This window comes from Mugil cephalus, chromosome 15, assembly GCF_022458985.1.
Source record: "Mugil cephalus isolate CIBA_MC_2020 chromosome 15, CIBA_Mcephalus_1.1, whole genome shotgun sequence".
NCBI lineage: Eukaryota > Metazoa > Chordata > Actinopteri > Mugiliformes > Mugilidae > Mugil > Mugil cephalus.
The window spans coordinates 1541808-1558615 of NC_061784.1; the positions used below are offsets into that span (position 1 = coordinate 1541808).

Consider the following 16808-nt stretch of genomic DNA (forward strand, 5'->3'; position numbering starts at 1 on the left):
AGAAAAATATATCCAGGACAAATTGGCAGACTGTGATCAGCTATGGTGTACCAGCACAACAGCAATAATGTCAGGAGCAAAACCCCTAATACTCAGAATTGTCTATTCATGCCTGGGATGCCACAGCCTCTCTGAGAGAAAAAATGCATTGTTAAGAAACTAATTACTTTTATGCACATAGTTGATTTGATTGTCCTAAGCAATACAGCATTGAATCTTGTCCATCTTAAAATGTCTTCACTGTTACGTAACATTCACACTCAGCCTGGAGAATGAAACATCATAACTCTGTATTTATTCAGATCACTCTCCTTTTCCATCAGAAATAAAAAGGCTTTTTAATTCAAAACCATGTTTCCAAGAGAATCGGGATACCTCAAATAAGTAAATACTGAATTTACTTAATAGTTCTTCCCATAGCCTAATAACACTTAATCGATTAAAAAGGAGGCATTTAAATTACAATCTGCCTGGCAATAAGAGCAATCTTTTTTTGAATAACGCCTATAGGACACTTCCAGCGAGGCATTATCAGAAGTGGGAGTCGTGCTCTTAGTGCACCCCACTGGTCAGATTTATGCACTGCGGCCTGTTACCATCTTTGGGGAACTGTACCTTCAGTGCACATACAGATGGTCATTCAGTGCTGGAAATAACTTCAGTTCATTTTATGATGAAAAATATCTGATATATCTGCAAAGGGATTTGAATGGAAGAACTAATGTTCAAATCTGACACCATTATAGAAAGTTGTATAAAACTTATAACAAATGACAATCCATCTCGGAAGTGTAGAATAGAATTATAATTGAATGAAAATTTTCTTCCATGATCACTAGTCTCCCATCAGCTCACATTAAACATGACATATAATCTCTAAACAAATAGTTCTGACTACTGGATAAAATTCTGAGGAAAATTCTTAAATTCACAAATTGCTTTGTGATAACAATTTCACAAAAACTCAAAGAGGAGTAAAAAAAAATATATATGCACTTAACTGTTTTTTTTTTTTTTAAAATATAATTGTAACAAATCAAAACAAACATTCAGGAATGAAGATCTTGAACCAGACAGTCAGGCCACCAACAACATTGCAAACTTCTTAATGGCTACAGCATACTGCTGATTTATAGAAGTTAATTCATTGACAGTGCAACAATACAGATACAGACGCAACTTAGTAACAGATATTTTGTAACTCTAATCTTTACCATTATGAGTATCAAATAGGACGTAACAGAAAACCAACTTTAACGATGCTGTTTAGTTAGCAGTATTGCTCTTGAAAGAAGTAACATTTTCTGATGCCGTAAATGAAAACATGTCATATTTGTTACACAACTACAGCTCTCTTTTAGGGCTGGGCTGTCACACCGTGGTGAGGGTGTCTTGTCTTGGGGTTATTTTGTCCTGTCATTTCCTGTTTTATTTTGAAAAGTAACTCTCCTCCTGTTTCAGGTCACTTGCTCTTCCTCATGTGTCACCAGTCTGATTGTCTTCCCTGATTCCTGATTGTGTCCACCTGTCCCCTATTTTCCTCCATGTGTTTAAGTAGTCTGTGTTCCCCTTGTCTCGTGCCAGAGTGTTATCGTCGTCAACCTGTTCTCGTGCTTTGCTTCATGTCTTCAACCAAAGTATTTTCAAGTAAGCCTGTGAATCCTCTCGGAGAGAAAGTTTTGGTTTGTTTAGTCTTTTCTTAGTTAAATCCTCAGTTCTGAGGTTTTCCTCCATTCGGAGTGTTTTGTGTTAATTTTGTGATTTGTTTCTTCGATTTGAATTTCCTCCTTCTGGAGAGTTTTTTGTTTTCACTGATCAGATTAACGTCTAGGTTTTTTTGTGGCCATTTGTTTCTCCCTCAGTGAGGGATCTCTGAGCAATCCAATTAAAGCCTTTTTTGTCATCTCTGCATTCTGAGTCCTGAGTCCTGCTTTGAGTCTCGGCCTGACATGGGCGATATGGACTAAAAGTCATATCTCGATATTTTTTAGCTTAATGGCGATACTCGATATATATTGATACTTTTTTTGGTGACGTAATTGGGGTTTCCCCCAAAGCATTATAGCATATTAGATTATTTTTTTCCCAGTCAGAGGCAAACCCTTTAAAAAACAAACAGTCAGTTATTAATTAAAGCCACGTGCCAAATGTCACACAGACATGTGTTCTGACACACTCCTCATACTGCACTTTACAATTTGTGAAATGTAAAACTACGTATTCGAGTCGATCTCGCAAGGCCGAGCCGAATGAATACGAACGTGGTTGAATTTTTACGAGTATGTATTTGACAAAAAGTGACGTCATCCGGAAGCGCCGGATCCTAGTCACACAGAATATCCCAAGAGTCTTCATCCAGTTGATAAAGACAAAGTAAAGGTAGATGATGTGGAACGAGTAAACGAAAAATGTAACAAGCTTTTAAGGCAGGCTCACTCGCTGTGAGAAATTATAACAATTCTGATGTATCAATAATTTGAACAAGATATTTAAAATTTCCAATTCTCCCAAAGTGTAAAGAAGTTCATTTTAAAACTATGAACAACATTGATCCCTCAAATTAATTCATAAAAAGCAGATTTAAATTGAATGTAGAAAACTGTTATATCTGTAAAACAAATTTGGAAACAACTGCTCTTACGAATGAACTGTCCTTGTTACAAAAATGTCCAAAGCAAATAAATAATCCCCATGCAAAGAAACTGTACACATTTATAGCAGAAATTAACCTCTCCTAGGGTGCTTGTGGTCACAGAGTGAGGGAGAGGGAGGGGAGGAGAAATAGCTGCGGACTTGCGGCCAACGTATTGTCATTTAAACGCAAAATGATATATATCGATACAAGCGATATTGTCCCGTGTTATATCTCGTTTACAAATATATCGAGATATAATATTGAGGTATCGCCCAGCCCTTCTCTCTTTAAAGTGAAACAAACTCATTTAACAAATCTGATATGTGTAACAGACAATTTCTAAGCAGTAAGCAAAGATCAACAATCGAACTCTTGTAGACACAAATTTGTTCACATGATAAAAGTGAGAAAAAGTTTTATCAAATGGTCTTAAAAGATTACAATTAAGATTTTAAAATGTGAGAGTAATAATGAAACAAAACATGAAACAAATAATCCACCACCCAAATAATCCTCCCTAAAATCAATCATGTGAGGCTTTACAATAACATGACATTAACATAACACATCTTATCATAGCTCATAAAACTAGTCCTCAGGATTTTAACATCAAAGCGTGGCCATGTTTTGTAAATAGAAGAATTTAGGCTGATTCTACAGCAGACAGACAATTACATTGAATACCAACACCAGGACATTATGTCATACTTATTGCTCGAGTTTTTTCTTCACCTGTAATCATGGTTCATTTGTCATCTGCTGCATAACAAGACTGTCATTCTGTTTTCATTTTTTTTTAAATCACATATTTTATGTTTGGGAGAGTAGTAACACTATTGGAAGATGAGGAGGATGTCCAATAAGTAGCATTACTTGGATTAAACAGATATCACTGGCATGCTCTGCCTAACCCTAACCCATTATTCTAGGTTGTCCCCATAGATACAGGCATATTTAAAACCAAATACATCTAAAATAATCATTTGCAATTAAAGGCACATTAATCTTACAAAACGGACAGAGTTTCTTTAAACATTCCCCACAAACTGTATTCAACATACTCAATAAAACATCTCTTATAAGTCCATAGTCTTAAAGAGTCCAAGCTGTCTGGAATCAAATCCACGTATTAACTTAGTCTCAAAGGCTTCGCACACAGAAGCAGGTGTTCACGTTACTTTGATTTGATCTCAGCTGGAAAATATACTATGTGTTATGCAATGCACCTGTGGAAATATGAAATGTGAAAACTGCTAAGGGAGTGTGAGGGAGATGTGAGTCACAGTCAGTTACGGTGTGTACCTCCAAGGTAGACTAGAAGATTTAAATAGACATAAAATAAGTGAACATATCTCTTGGAGATTTAGGACCCACCTCCATGCATCCACATAAAGAAACATAAAACAGTGTCTAGGCAAAAAAAAAGGCCTGTGCGTCAACTAATAAACATCTGATAGCTCGATGTATCAGCACAACACTGAACAATCCAGGAAATGACAGTTAAAAGCCAACTTATCTGAAACAAACAAAGCAATAAAAATTAAATTGTTTTGTTTTGTCTTCTAGGCTGGTAAAACTGAAAAAAGAATATGCAAAAACATGTCAGCTAGGTCCAAGTGTACCTGCTAGCTTATTAATGTTAATATGTAAACCAACTAAAACAATGTGCATTCTGTGTGCTTAATATGTCCTCCTGTACACATATAGTGGCTTTTCTGCACTTAGTGGACTTTACTGACACATTAACATTTTTTTTGGTCACAGCAAAAAAAATGTCTTTGAGATCTCAACTCTGTGGCTTACCAATGTCCACTGTAACATTGACATAAAGAGGCACCCTCTCTACTGACAAGGTCTTGTAAGAGCAGCTGTTAAGTCCATCCTTTCTCCAAACCTGAGATGTTCGTCCTAACAATCTCATTCTGGAAAGCAAAGTAAGAAGATTGTTGCAGCAAAAATCGTGTTGTATACATTTACTTATTACATAACATTTTTTAACAAGCATGACATGTTAGCGTCATCTCTACATTTACCCACCTGTCTTTGTTTATTTCATTGCCATTGTCCCTTTTGTGAAACACCATGGTGTAACGAGCAACTTCAGCAGGCGGTCGCACAATCTTCATTTTCTGCAGCTCAACCCTGCATGAAACCGCAGCACGAATCAAGGGATGAATGAGGGAATGTGCACCTGGTTGTGCACCAGCATCTGGTTTAAATTAGGAGGTCCGGACACACCAAACTGAATTCACAGGGCTACCATCAATTAAACTGACTGTGACGTCACCTCATGTTGCGGCCTATGTCTGGGCTAAAAGGTTGCACTTGAACGCAACGTAAAGACTATGGGCGGTGGCGTAAACATTCTGTGTCTGTGTGAAATAAATCTTAGCAGAAGCAGTCAGAAATGTACACAGCTGCCCGAATCAAGCTGATTAGTTGATCTAAAGCATATTCATCATTTTGTTGCTAAAATATTCCTGTATCTGAATGTTCATATTAGATAAATATTTAAAACAAGAAGAACATTCTGCATGTGCCATTTGAACTTTGTTGTTGTGTTTACTTTTGTCACTTTCATCAGAATCAATCAGATCTGCCAACAATTCAACACACTGGATCAACTGAGAAGCCGCCACCAGACGACGTAGTGCCAACGATGAGGGATACACCAGGACACACGAGACAGTCACCAATGGTCCAACAACAGAAAAAGGCTGGCCGTCAGCTTGGTGTGTCACGGCTCCAGCAGAACATTCATGATCTTCAAAAATATTTTTAACCGTTTCTGTCTCACCTGATACGAAGGTCATCATCTTCTCCACCCCAGCCCCAGTAAGCGTTTGAGAATCCATTCACTTGAAGAAACTGATCTCTGGTCATGGCAGTAACTCCTCCAAAGTACCCTTTATAACGTAACCTGAGAGTGAAGATCATGATGAAAAGTTTGCTTTAATATGATAGCAGATCTATCACGGTAACTACTTATTTATGACAGTAGAATGAAGTTGAAAAACTGCCTCTAAAAATGTAGCGGCATTTACTAGTCATGTACGTACTTGTATCCTGTTGCATTCCGACCAACCACCAAGTGTCTGGGCTGTTTGTCGCAAACATATAAATTGTGATCATTTTCAGGAACGAGGTCCACATCATGGAAGATGAAGCACTCCCAACTGTAGTCCTTTAGTGCCTCCAAATATCCAACATTTAGTAACTTGGCACGGTTAAATGTTTGATCACCAGCCTGTTACAAAAAGAAAACACTAAAATTACAATATGCTGTAGTTTCTTATGGACTATGTACTGTTGTTTTGAAGAGTTTTGAAGGAAAGATAGTATGAGCACAACTACACTACAGGGAAACTATCTACTGCTACTTGTATGGTCCAGAAAATACAATGGACTTGGACTCATCAATGAATAACTTTCACAATGAGGGACTTGTGAAGTGGCTTCACTATATTCTTTCCATATTTTTTCCTGCTTAAAGATTCCCAATTAACTAATTAACATGATTTCCTAATTAAGGGCTGTGCCTCAGTAGGTAGAGTGGATTCTTCGTGAACCGGGGGTTAGCAGTTTGATCACGTGTGTGTGCTCGCGTGAGCAAATGGGTAGACGTGTCTTTGACTGTAATGTATTCTGAGTACAAATAGTCAGAAAAGCCCTGGTGTGGGGGCTAAACAGCAAAGTTTACATTTTAAAGTGTTGGACCTTAGACTTAGACAGACTTTAATGATCCACAAGGGAAATTAATTGATCATAGTAGCTTAATTGTCACAAAAAGATGAGCTGTTATACAGCTGGATAGAATATGAAATAAAAGAAGTTGTGTAACGTTCACTATGGCAGCAGAGCTGAATCATTCTGCTGGAGAATGAGCTCCTCTGACCATCAAATGTCTGGTGTAGTGGATGGGATGGATTGTCCTTAATGGAGAGAAGTTTATCCAATGTTCTCCTGTCCCTCACTGAGACAAATGACTCCAACTCCCTCCCTTTTGGATCAATTTGTTGATCGTACTGATGTCTTTTTTGCTGGTACTACTTCCCCCACAAACCACAGCAAAGAACAGGGCATTCGCAACAACAGACTGGTGGAAAGACTCTAGTAATACACTGCACACATTCAAAGACCTGAGCTTCCTGAGAAAATCTACTCAGGCCCTTCTTGTACACAGCATCACTGCTGTCCCTCCAGCCCAGTCTGTTGTTCATGTGGACTCCCAGTTGGGCTGCACGATAAATCGTTAAAAACAAATTGCGATCTTGATTCACACATACACGTGATCTCATTTCAAAACGCAACGATTCTTAAGAATTTTATTTCACAAGCAGCATCACGATTTTTTCAAGCGCCCCTAAAGGCAGCACTGACTCCTCCCTCGACCTATGGTAAAGCGTCTTTTATTTTACAACACTTGATTCCGTCAGTGGAGGAAGCCCGCCTGCAGTTAAGTGTGTGGAAACAGTGAGGGAGAGAATCAGAGGGAAGTTAAATGGATGGCTAACAAGCCTATTGTTCAGACGTATGCTCTACATTCTAAGGAATCTCAATGTTTGATCACTCACTGGACCACTCCACAAAGTCTGCGATCAGTGTCCTATACTCCACCTCCTGTCCATCTCTGATACACCCTACCACAGAGAGTCATCAGAGAACTTCTGCGGGTGGCAGGACCCAGAGCTGTATCAGAAATCGGAGGTGTAAAGGGGAAAGGAGAAAAAACAGTTCCCTGTGGTGTCCCTACATTACTAACAATGGTGTCTCTACATTACTGACAATGGTGTCTAAAGCCGGATTTCCATACATGGCCTACCTCCACACTGCTCCGCATCGCCCCCTTTAAATCGCTATTTCCATTGCAAGAAGGTGGACAGAACGAGGCCAAAGGGTACGGGGTACTTTTTAGCACCTCCTCCGTGGTCGGTCTGAAGTAGGTGAATTGGGGCCGAAAATGTGACGTAGAATTAGCTTACTACTGATTGCTCAGAAAAAATCGTCACGATGCAGTGCCAGATACAAGCTGGATGTTTTGGTTTTGACTAGGGAGATGAGCGTTTTTGACTAGTAGTACGCTGCTCACTTTCAACTTTCTGCTCTCGTGTCAGCACATTTTTTTTTTAATGATGACTGGAAAAGTAATGTCGTTCTGGACCAACCCTGAGGTGAGGGCTTTTCTGTCCTTGTTGGGAGAAGAGAGTATACAGTGGGAGTTGGACTCGGAATGACTAGGTTTTCCAGCGGATCACGGCTGAGATGGCCAAACTTGGCTTTATCGGTAAAACAAATGAAGGAGAAGCTTAAAAAAGTTGTACGCCGATTATCGGGCAGCCAAGGGGCACAACAATATGAGTGATGCTGATCGAAATGTCCCAAAAAGGTATGAGGAGATGGACGCAATATATGGCCACAGACCAGGGAGTGCCGGTAGGGAAGCTTGCCTTGTATCCATTACACTGTTGGCGCAGTACTCCGCTAAGTTTTTTTATCTTTTATTACGTTCATTGTGTTCTGCTTGAAAGCTCATTTCTCGTGTATGGAAATCCAGCTTAACGGGGAGACCCCCCAGCTACACAAACTGAGGCCTGACAGACAAGTGATCAGCAATCCAGGAGACAATGGGGGGAACTGACACCCATCCTGAGCAACTTCTCACTCAACAGAAAGGGCTGAATGGTGTTAACAGCGCTGGAGAAATCAAAGAACATGATCTTCACAGTCTGTGCGTTTACATGCACGTGAAAAAAAACGAATTATTGCCTTAATCGGACTATAACAGGAGAACTTAAGTGCATGTAAACACGTTACTCCGATTAAAATCGGAGTTCTCATTATCCGATTGAGATGCCCAGATAATGCGATTGAATCGAACTTTTCAATCGGATGATGCGTGTGCGCATGCTCCACGACAGCTGTGCTGGCGTGTGACACCGGAACAAAAACGTCCAAGAAAGCCGGTCGCAGAAGACGAAGAGAAACGGAGTCATCTGAGGGATAGCGCAGATCTTACCTGCACCAGAAGTAGCACGAACATTACGTACAAGATTAAAAAATGTACTATTATCCGTCTGGTTGTTGTTTGAAATGTCGGTCTGCTGCATGAACAACTCTAGTTTATTATATCACGTAATAGGTCAACCCGGAAATCGGGCCGTATTAACGTGGTATTAACCCGCTGAAAAGATACGTATCGCCACCTAGTGTGGAAGAGGAGAACAGTTATTCGATTTTCTTGCGCTGCATGTAAACTGGGACAAGGACTGTAATGAGAAAGTCGAATTTTGAGCATAGCTCGATTAAGCTCTGCATGTAAACACACTGAATGCCCTTCCCACCATCCAGGTGAGAGTGAGCCCGCTGCAGCAGGTAGATAACAGCTTCATCCACAACAACATGAGGCTGATACGCTAACTGAAGGTCCAAGACTGGGGCCACCAGGGGTCTCAGCTGAGCCAGGACTCTCTCTAGGACCTTCGTGCCTTGTGACATCAGTGCAAATGGTCTGCAGTCGTTGAGGTCAGATGGGATGGGCTTCTTCAGCACCGGTACTATGCAGGATGTTTTCCATAGCACCAGTGTCCTTTCCAACTTCAGACTCAGACAGCAAGAACTGCAGGATGCCAGTCAGCTGGGAAGTGCAGGACCCGGGGATTTACACGGTCAGGGCCTACTGACTTGCCTTGCTTGACTTTCTCCAGCTGTACTCTCACTTGGCCGGGTGTCACAGTCAGTGCGTTTATATGTATGTGAAAAAAAAAAACAAATTATTGCCTGAATCGGACTATAACAGGAGAACTTAAGTGCATGTAAACACGTTACTCCAATTAAAATAGTTCTCATTATTCGATTGAGACACCCAGATAATGCCACTGGAATTCAATTTTCTCCAGCATGTATACGGTAACCGCAGTTTTCCGATCGGATAATGCATGTGCACATGCTCCACAACCACTGGCGTGTCACCCCGGAACAAAAACATCCAAGAAAGCCAGCTGCGGAAGAACAGAGACGCTAGAAGAACCGTCTGAGGGATATTGCGCAACTTACCTGCACCAGAAGTAGCACGAACATTATGTACAAAAAATGTATTAAAAAAATGTACTATTATCCCTGTGGTTGTTGTTTGAAATGCCGGTCTGCTGCATGAACGTTTGTTTATTATCCAGGGACCTAAGGACTGGATTGGTGGACCCGCCTCTTCTTGTTCAGCAGATCCTTCAGCTGGCTGGTGATCCAGGACTTGTTGTTAGGGTAACAGTGGACAATCCTAGTAGGGATTACTGTATCTTCACAAAGGTTGATATATTTAGTGGTACAGCCTGTCTAGCTATCTATCTCATTCCCATGAGGCTGTTTGTATTTAGGACGCATTCTCTTATACCGCTTTCACTTCACATATACTGCCTTTCTCATATATCATCATAAATTCTCACCTTCAGTGCACTTTCACAACGAAAAAAGTCCAAGGTCGGACCTGCCGCTGTGAGAGCTGCGTGCCTGTTTTTTTCTCCCTCATAAGTCATCACACACATTGCTAACGTTGCAGTTTGTTGATAACCAGAAGAATGGACCAGTCAAACCCCCACTCTTTTAAAAGACCAATATTAGAATAAATCACTGTGTCCTGCATGGTGCTTGGTATCTGCTGCCAAATCTCCTCAGATGCAAAGTGCTGCCATGATCGCTATACAAGTTGTATATAAACACAGTCGGCGTTCACCTATGCGCTTCTATTAACGATTGTGTAACAACACATTTGATTTGTCTGATTGAAAAAAATGAATAAAAATCTCTGCCCTTCAGAGATAAGTCTTTAATGCGAGTAGACCGAAACTTGTTTTTGAGTTGAAGCTTCTACAATGATACAGTCTTGTCAGGCCGTAGAGTCAGAATGTAACAGGCAGATATATCAGAGTCAGAGCGAAAAACCCAGGTCAACGCGGCATTCCTGTTCACATCAAAGCCACGTCGAGACAATAAAATCCCGGGTCGATTGCTGAGTCGCACCTTTCACATCAAACAAAAAACTCTTTTTGGGGCTTTAGCTTCATAAATTTACTCTCAATCTGAAATTCTATATTCAAACTCATTCAGATTTCTGATATCATAGCATTCTCGTTACTGGTTAACTTGGAGGAAAAAGGAAAATGGTAAAGTTTGGTATACTGTCACTGTTTGCTGAACATTAAAATATGTGCAGCAGCTGTTTTTGTATTTTTGAAGCAATAATTACTCAGTTTGACGACTCATTTTTTCCCAAGTTATCTTGAATGCAGCATCAGCTTCAGCTGAATCTCAACCAAGTTTTCCAAGACCCACCCCCACCCTACTTCGTGATTAGTTTGGAGAGGGAAAGTTATGTTACTCTCATTCCATTGGTGGACAAACTCAATTGACTGCTCCAACCTGACAATGTCCTGCATCAACATTTTTTTTTCTAAATGTTGATCTTTTTTTTTAATCGCAATCAAACGCCACATGTTGGCAATTGGACATATAACTACCCCGTTATATCAATTCACCAAACCTGAGCTCTAAACAAGAACTGATTCATGAATAAATGTGAGAGCTGCAGAGAGATACCTGCTGGATGACATAAATTGCGTAGTGTAGTTGCTGCCTCTGCAGAAATGGGTGCAGGTGATTCAGGAGGTAGAGGAGGTGTCTCTCTCGGTTTCGATGTGGGATGAGGATTGCTACGCTTTGCCTTGCTGCACAGTCTGAAGGATCATATTCGCCTTCAGCCACACCTTTGTTGTCTTTCTCCACGTCCTTCAGTTTCAGAGAGGATTCAAAGGTCAGGTTAACTGCTCCTTCTGTAGAAACAAAAGTTTACAAAACAGAAATCATACATTATCTTGGTATTGTATAGGTGACACAAACACAGTAAGCAGAAGTAATGAAATTTGAAATTTGCTCCCTTCTTGAATCTATATTGACAGAAAGTATGTAGTATCTACAGACATGACTGTCAAGTATTTCACAAAATTCTGATAACATAAAACACCAAAATTGCAGATTCATATACTTACACATTAATCACAACAAAAATCTCTGCCCAAGATCAAACAACAAATTTAAACAAAAAAGCACAAGTTTCCTAGTTTTTCAGCCACATTTAATGACCTTTAAAGTATTGTGTCTGTGCATTTCTAATCATGCACAGTCAACCATCACATTTATCACATTCTGAGACACCACCCACTCCATAGGGAGGATAATCAATGTTGGTTCAAAAACTTGTTTTTCCAAACCATTTAACTTCTCAAGTTACAGTCACTTCACCTTTCCTGCCATTTCAACAGTGTTAATGTGGATAACTTTCAAAATATGAATGAAACCATAATAAATCCATAATAATCAGTCAGGCATCATAACCAAATAGATTTAATTCATACTAGAGTGTATACTTACGCAACAATGGAGACTCCTTGGGGCATTCAACTGTTTGCGATAGAGTGTTCAATACAACAGGAGCTGTTGTCTGCAAGTTTATTTTATCCCTCAGATTGTCTGTTTTTACAGGAGATTTTGTTGTGGCAGAAGAAACCAGAACAGATTTCACCGTTTCACCTGAAAAGTGAATCCACGCAAGCAAAGAGAGGGAGAGGACAAGCAGTACAAGATACTTTCCCCTTCGCAAAATCTTGTACACAGGAGAACAAAAGCCCATGGTTGTGTGGCTCATTGACCTAGAGACTGATGCAAAGATATTCACATCCACAGATTCACTGACCAGTCATCCCATGGTAACGAAACATGTTGATGAACTCATGGAATAGATTTGTCCGTACAAAGTACAAAGATGTTATTGGTGAATGCAATCCAATGTAGAATCCTCAAAATCTATTCTCAGATGGTGTGGCCAAAAACTTGAACTCTCCAACAACTGTAAATAGATGTAAAGACAAAAATATTACTACCAAGAAGGGGCTCATATTTGCATCACCATTTAAGTGCATGTGTTCATACAAAAACACATATCTGCAAACAAACCAGTATTCCAGATAAGTGTCTTACTCAGTGAGACACTTATCTAGAGCCCCACCTGAACACGCTTTTCTTTGCTTGTGTTCAGAGACTGTTATCATGTTTCGCTTTACTGAAAAGATCCCCGGAATGTTTTTGTACACCAAACAGTTAAGTTTCACCTTTCTGTTCCCCCACTCTTGTACACCATGAAACCAAACCTCCACAGGTAAATGATGATGAGCCCTATGGCAGGTTAGTCAAGGTTAGTTTTTGAAAGATATTAAGTTGAAAAGTCTAAACGTCTCTCACAGTCCAAAAACTTGTCTTGTACAAAATATTTTTAAATCTGCAATTAATGTGTACGACAACAAAAGGGGGTGCAGTTAATTTAGAGATGTTTGACGTAATGTATTACTAATCATAATAATAAACTTCTAGATGAGTGTTACTGAACTAAGCACTGAAAGAAAACTTGCCGACAATTGATGCGCTAACTATATCCATACAGCTAGCTCATCACTGTCAAGTCTAAGGCGCTGTCGCTGCCACAAAAAACGTAACAAATAAATATGCTGAAGTGAAAGGCTCTGGGATGTTTACTTTAATTAGCCTCCGTTTTCACACAGCTTCTGTTTGTTGTAGTTTCTGTCTGCGGACAGAAAATAAAGCTAACGTTAGCTAGCTTGCAGTAGTAACTTCATAACGTATCCACCGTTTTTTTTTCTCTCAATATGAGGGCCATCGAGGACAGTAGTATTACATCGCTACAGATGGTAGTTTCTTCGTCTACCATTTGTATGGTCATAAAAGTTTACACTTGTTCTGTGCGCTGGTAATAGATATGCCCATATAAACTCCACATTCAGAGCTATCGTATCTGCGAGCTAGCTGACTGACATACTACGGATGTAACTACTATTAATTTCGGCTAACAGCAACGAAGGTTTTGTCACATTTTTGCAATGACAAAGTCTTTCAGATGTTTGTTTAAAAATGTCTTCAACATTTAGAAAAACAACGAATACAGCTTTTTCTATGTATCTTTATACTTACACAGTGTGGCAGTCTTCCTCGTATAGCTTCGATTTTAAAAAGTGACGTTTACTAACCGGATTTTCCATTCGGCTCAGTTAGTGACAGATACTTCCTGTAGTTTTCAAAATAAGACTCGTCAACGTTACATATCCTACTACGTCATCATCAATATGCAGGATTGTGAATCTTACTTTAAAAATGTAATCCAGTATAATTACAAGTTTCCTGTTCAAAAATGTAATTAGTAACTTATTCTAAGTATCACAATTAAGAGAGTCAGAGTTACAGTCAAAGTAATAAATAAATTACTTTTAGTTACTTTTAAGTTACTTCAGTCCCAAACATGCAAATAAAGAAAAAAGCTCCAGAAGATATACCTCAGTGTATTTATTAGAGAAGCAATAGTGGAAATGCTGTTTTAATTGAACACAGACCAGAAGAACCGATATTAATTTTTTAACAAATCAGGTACCCATTCATTTGTTAAAAAGAAGAAAAAAAGAAAATTAAAATCAGAGGTGTAAGCGACTTTGATGTTTCCTCTGGAACACAAATAGTGCAAAATTAACCACACATTATCATAAATCACACTAAGCCATAGGTTGTAACAACGATATCTGTAATGATAACAATGAAGTTGATTATTTTAAAATTATTATTGTTATAATTAGATGTAAAATCATCACCTGAAAGAGGTGTTTAGGGTATTGATATGCTTCAGAGATACCTACATGTCATTGAATTAAATGTGACATGAAATGCATAGCTGTTGACTTTAATTACTAGTATGCTAAACATGATCATCTGCTGAAACTCATTTCCTTTGTACACAGAAGCCTTAATAGCCTTGTGTCAACAGGTCTTTCTGGCAGAAACTTTGCTATTATCACTGAAGACATGATTTATTTCTAGAGATGTAATGATATGAAAATTTAATATCACGATTATTGTGACCAAAATGATCATTATCAGTATTACCACGGTATTGTTGAAATGCTCAAAATGTTGAAAAAGTATTTATTTTGGAAAAATCTCTTAATGAAGACAACTTTCTTTGCCGGAAGGCATAGCTTAACAGACTGTATCATGATGTGTGCTGTTATTTGATGAAGATGAAAACTCAAAATGGTGTTTCCGCCCAACAAATGCAATTTTATCAGCCATGGCCTCATCTTCTTCGGCGATTAGCCTCAGTTTCAGTTATTTCAAGTTAGTTTTAGGTCATTTCAGCTATGATAAACATAGCTAGATTCTAACACTATGAGGTTTACTGAGAAGTAACCTTAGCCATACAATACTGTAATCTGACTGGAGTTTAAAAGGATGATAAGGATAAATAATAAAATCACTTTATTGTTTTATTGTTATTTATAGTTGGAATTGAAATAGTTACTGTCACAACAACATCGACAAGCTTATCTGATAGGCCTCCAGAATGTAACTTAAGAAGTAACTTAAGATTTGACTTCATCAAAAAATACATCATAAAATAATATTACCTGACACAAAAAGTGAAACACAAGTTTCGGTGCCTGCATTAGATTGTTTCTTCATAATGCACCGATTCATTTACTTCTCTTAACTCCTACATTACTTCTCTAATGTATTGGGTTTCATAAATAGATTAGAAAAGAAAGGAAAGGAAATTAATGTTTTATTATTTGTTTCGTTTTATAGGAAAACTGTATGTATGGTTTTGTCTAGTTCCAATAATCCCCATGTTTTTATGTACCCTGAATGCATCAGGTCAGATTGGCCAATTAGAGAGCTGTAAACACAGTTTAGCCCCGCCCACCGGTATGTTTGAGTGTGAGTGAGGTCAGTCTAAGCAAAGATAGAGAGCATCAAGACTTAGCAGAGTTTTGTAAAGTGAGCAAAGTGAATGAAAGGAAGAAAAACGAGATAGATTTAGTGAAACGGAGTCTACTGAAGGCAAACGAACAGTCAGTGAGTGTTTGCTAAAAAAAAAAAAGCAACAAAAAGTGAGTTAATGATATGGTAGAGAGCCGTTTTGTGCCTGTGCCCCGCCGAACACAGAGATCGGTGAGCATGATTATTGGTCTCAATTATTTTGTTTTATTTTGCAATTGAATTAGTTCATGATTGTATTATAGAGTGTAGACGTTAAAACGGTTACAAGAAGCAGTTTAACCAAGATGTGCAGTATTGCATATTGTTATATTGCCATGGTAACTATTGCCATGGTAACTGAATGACAACCTGTACCAACTAACTGATGATATTTCTCTGACCCTGTCTGTTGACAGGTCAGTTTTTTTTTTGTTTGTTTGTTTGTTGGTTTGTTTTTGTTCTTTTGGATTTTGTTTTGCCTATTCCAGTGAAGTGAAGTGATGGCGAGCCACCCACTTGATCTAGAGTGAAGTGAACCCTAGATATTCTGTCGTCACTGGACAGGTCCACCTACACTCTCTGGTGTGGTAGGCCCAACACCTGGGACACCCTCACACACAGCCCTGTCACATAATTCCCTACCCTCAATTCCCCAAACTTACATTACACAAAATGTGATGTATTTTAATTGATATTTTGTTTCGTTTTTTTCTTTGGTTTTTTCGAAACTGTTACATTGAAACTGAAATTTGAAAATTAAACATAGAATTCAGGTTAATAGGGTGCACCCAAATTAGAATATTTAGCTTAATTAGATAATCAAATGATATTATTATATATATCTATTTAATTGTTTTGGTCTGTCAGAGAATTTTGTTTGTCTTGTTTGTAACATATTTATTTATTTATCTATTTGTTCATCTATTTATCACTTTATTCTGTTTAAATTCTAAAGCTGGCTTTACTTTTATATTTAAACTTTGCCTCCCAAGTCTCATTCTCACATTCCACGGTGCTCCAGTAGTCAAACCTATCTGATCTCCTATCCACAAATCTTGGTATTACGAAATCCCCCATAAGTGTTACACACAGGTACTTCACTTTAGGGATGATGTTTTCATGTTGGTGTACATGTTGATATTGTCTGAATCTCACTCATATGAATGATAAATATGGAGACCACACATATGAATATTTTAAATTAGGAAATGCATTATTTTCAAACTAAATACATCATAGGTACAGGCAGAAAAAATGTAATGCCTGTAGTGTGTGTATTCACCTCACCACAACATTAAAACAACTGATC

At 38.6% G+C, this 16808-nt stretch overlaps 1 protein-coding gene across 1 annotated transcript; it reads right to left on the reverse strand.

Moving 5' to 3' along the window:
• Window positions 1-790: 790 nt before the first annotated feature.
• b4galt4 (UDP-Gal:betaGlcNAc beta 1,4- galactosyltransferase, polypeptide 4) lies at window positions 791-13749 on the reverse strand. Its single transcript, XM_047606447.1, has 8 exons — window positions 13667-13749; window positions 12056-12530; window positions 11225-11457; window positions 5695-5882; window positions 5433-5555; window positions 4673-4777; window positions 1950-4557; window positions 791-1363 (listed from the first exon to the last, which is right to left on the reverse strand). Exons 2-7 carry the CDS (start codon window positions 12327-12329, stop codon window positions 4422-4424), a joined length of 1059 nt encoding a protein of 352 aa, XP_047462403.1. The 5' UTR covers window positions 12330-12530; window positions 13667-13749; the 3' UTR covers window positions 791-1363; window positions 1950-4421.
• Between the last annotated feature and the right edge of the window lie 3059 nt (window positions 13750-16808).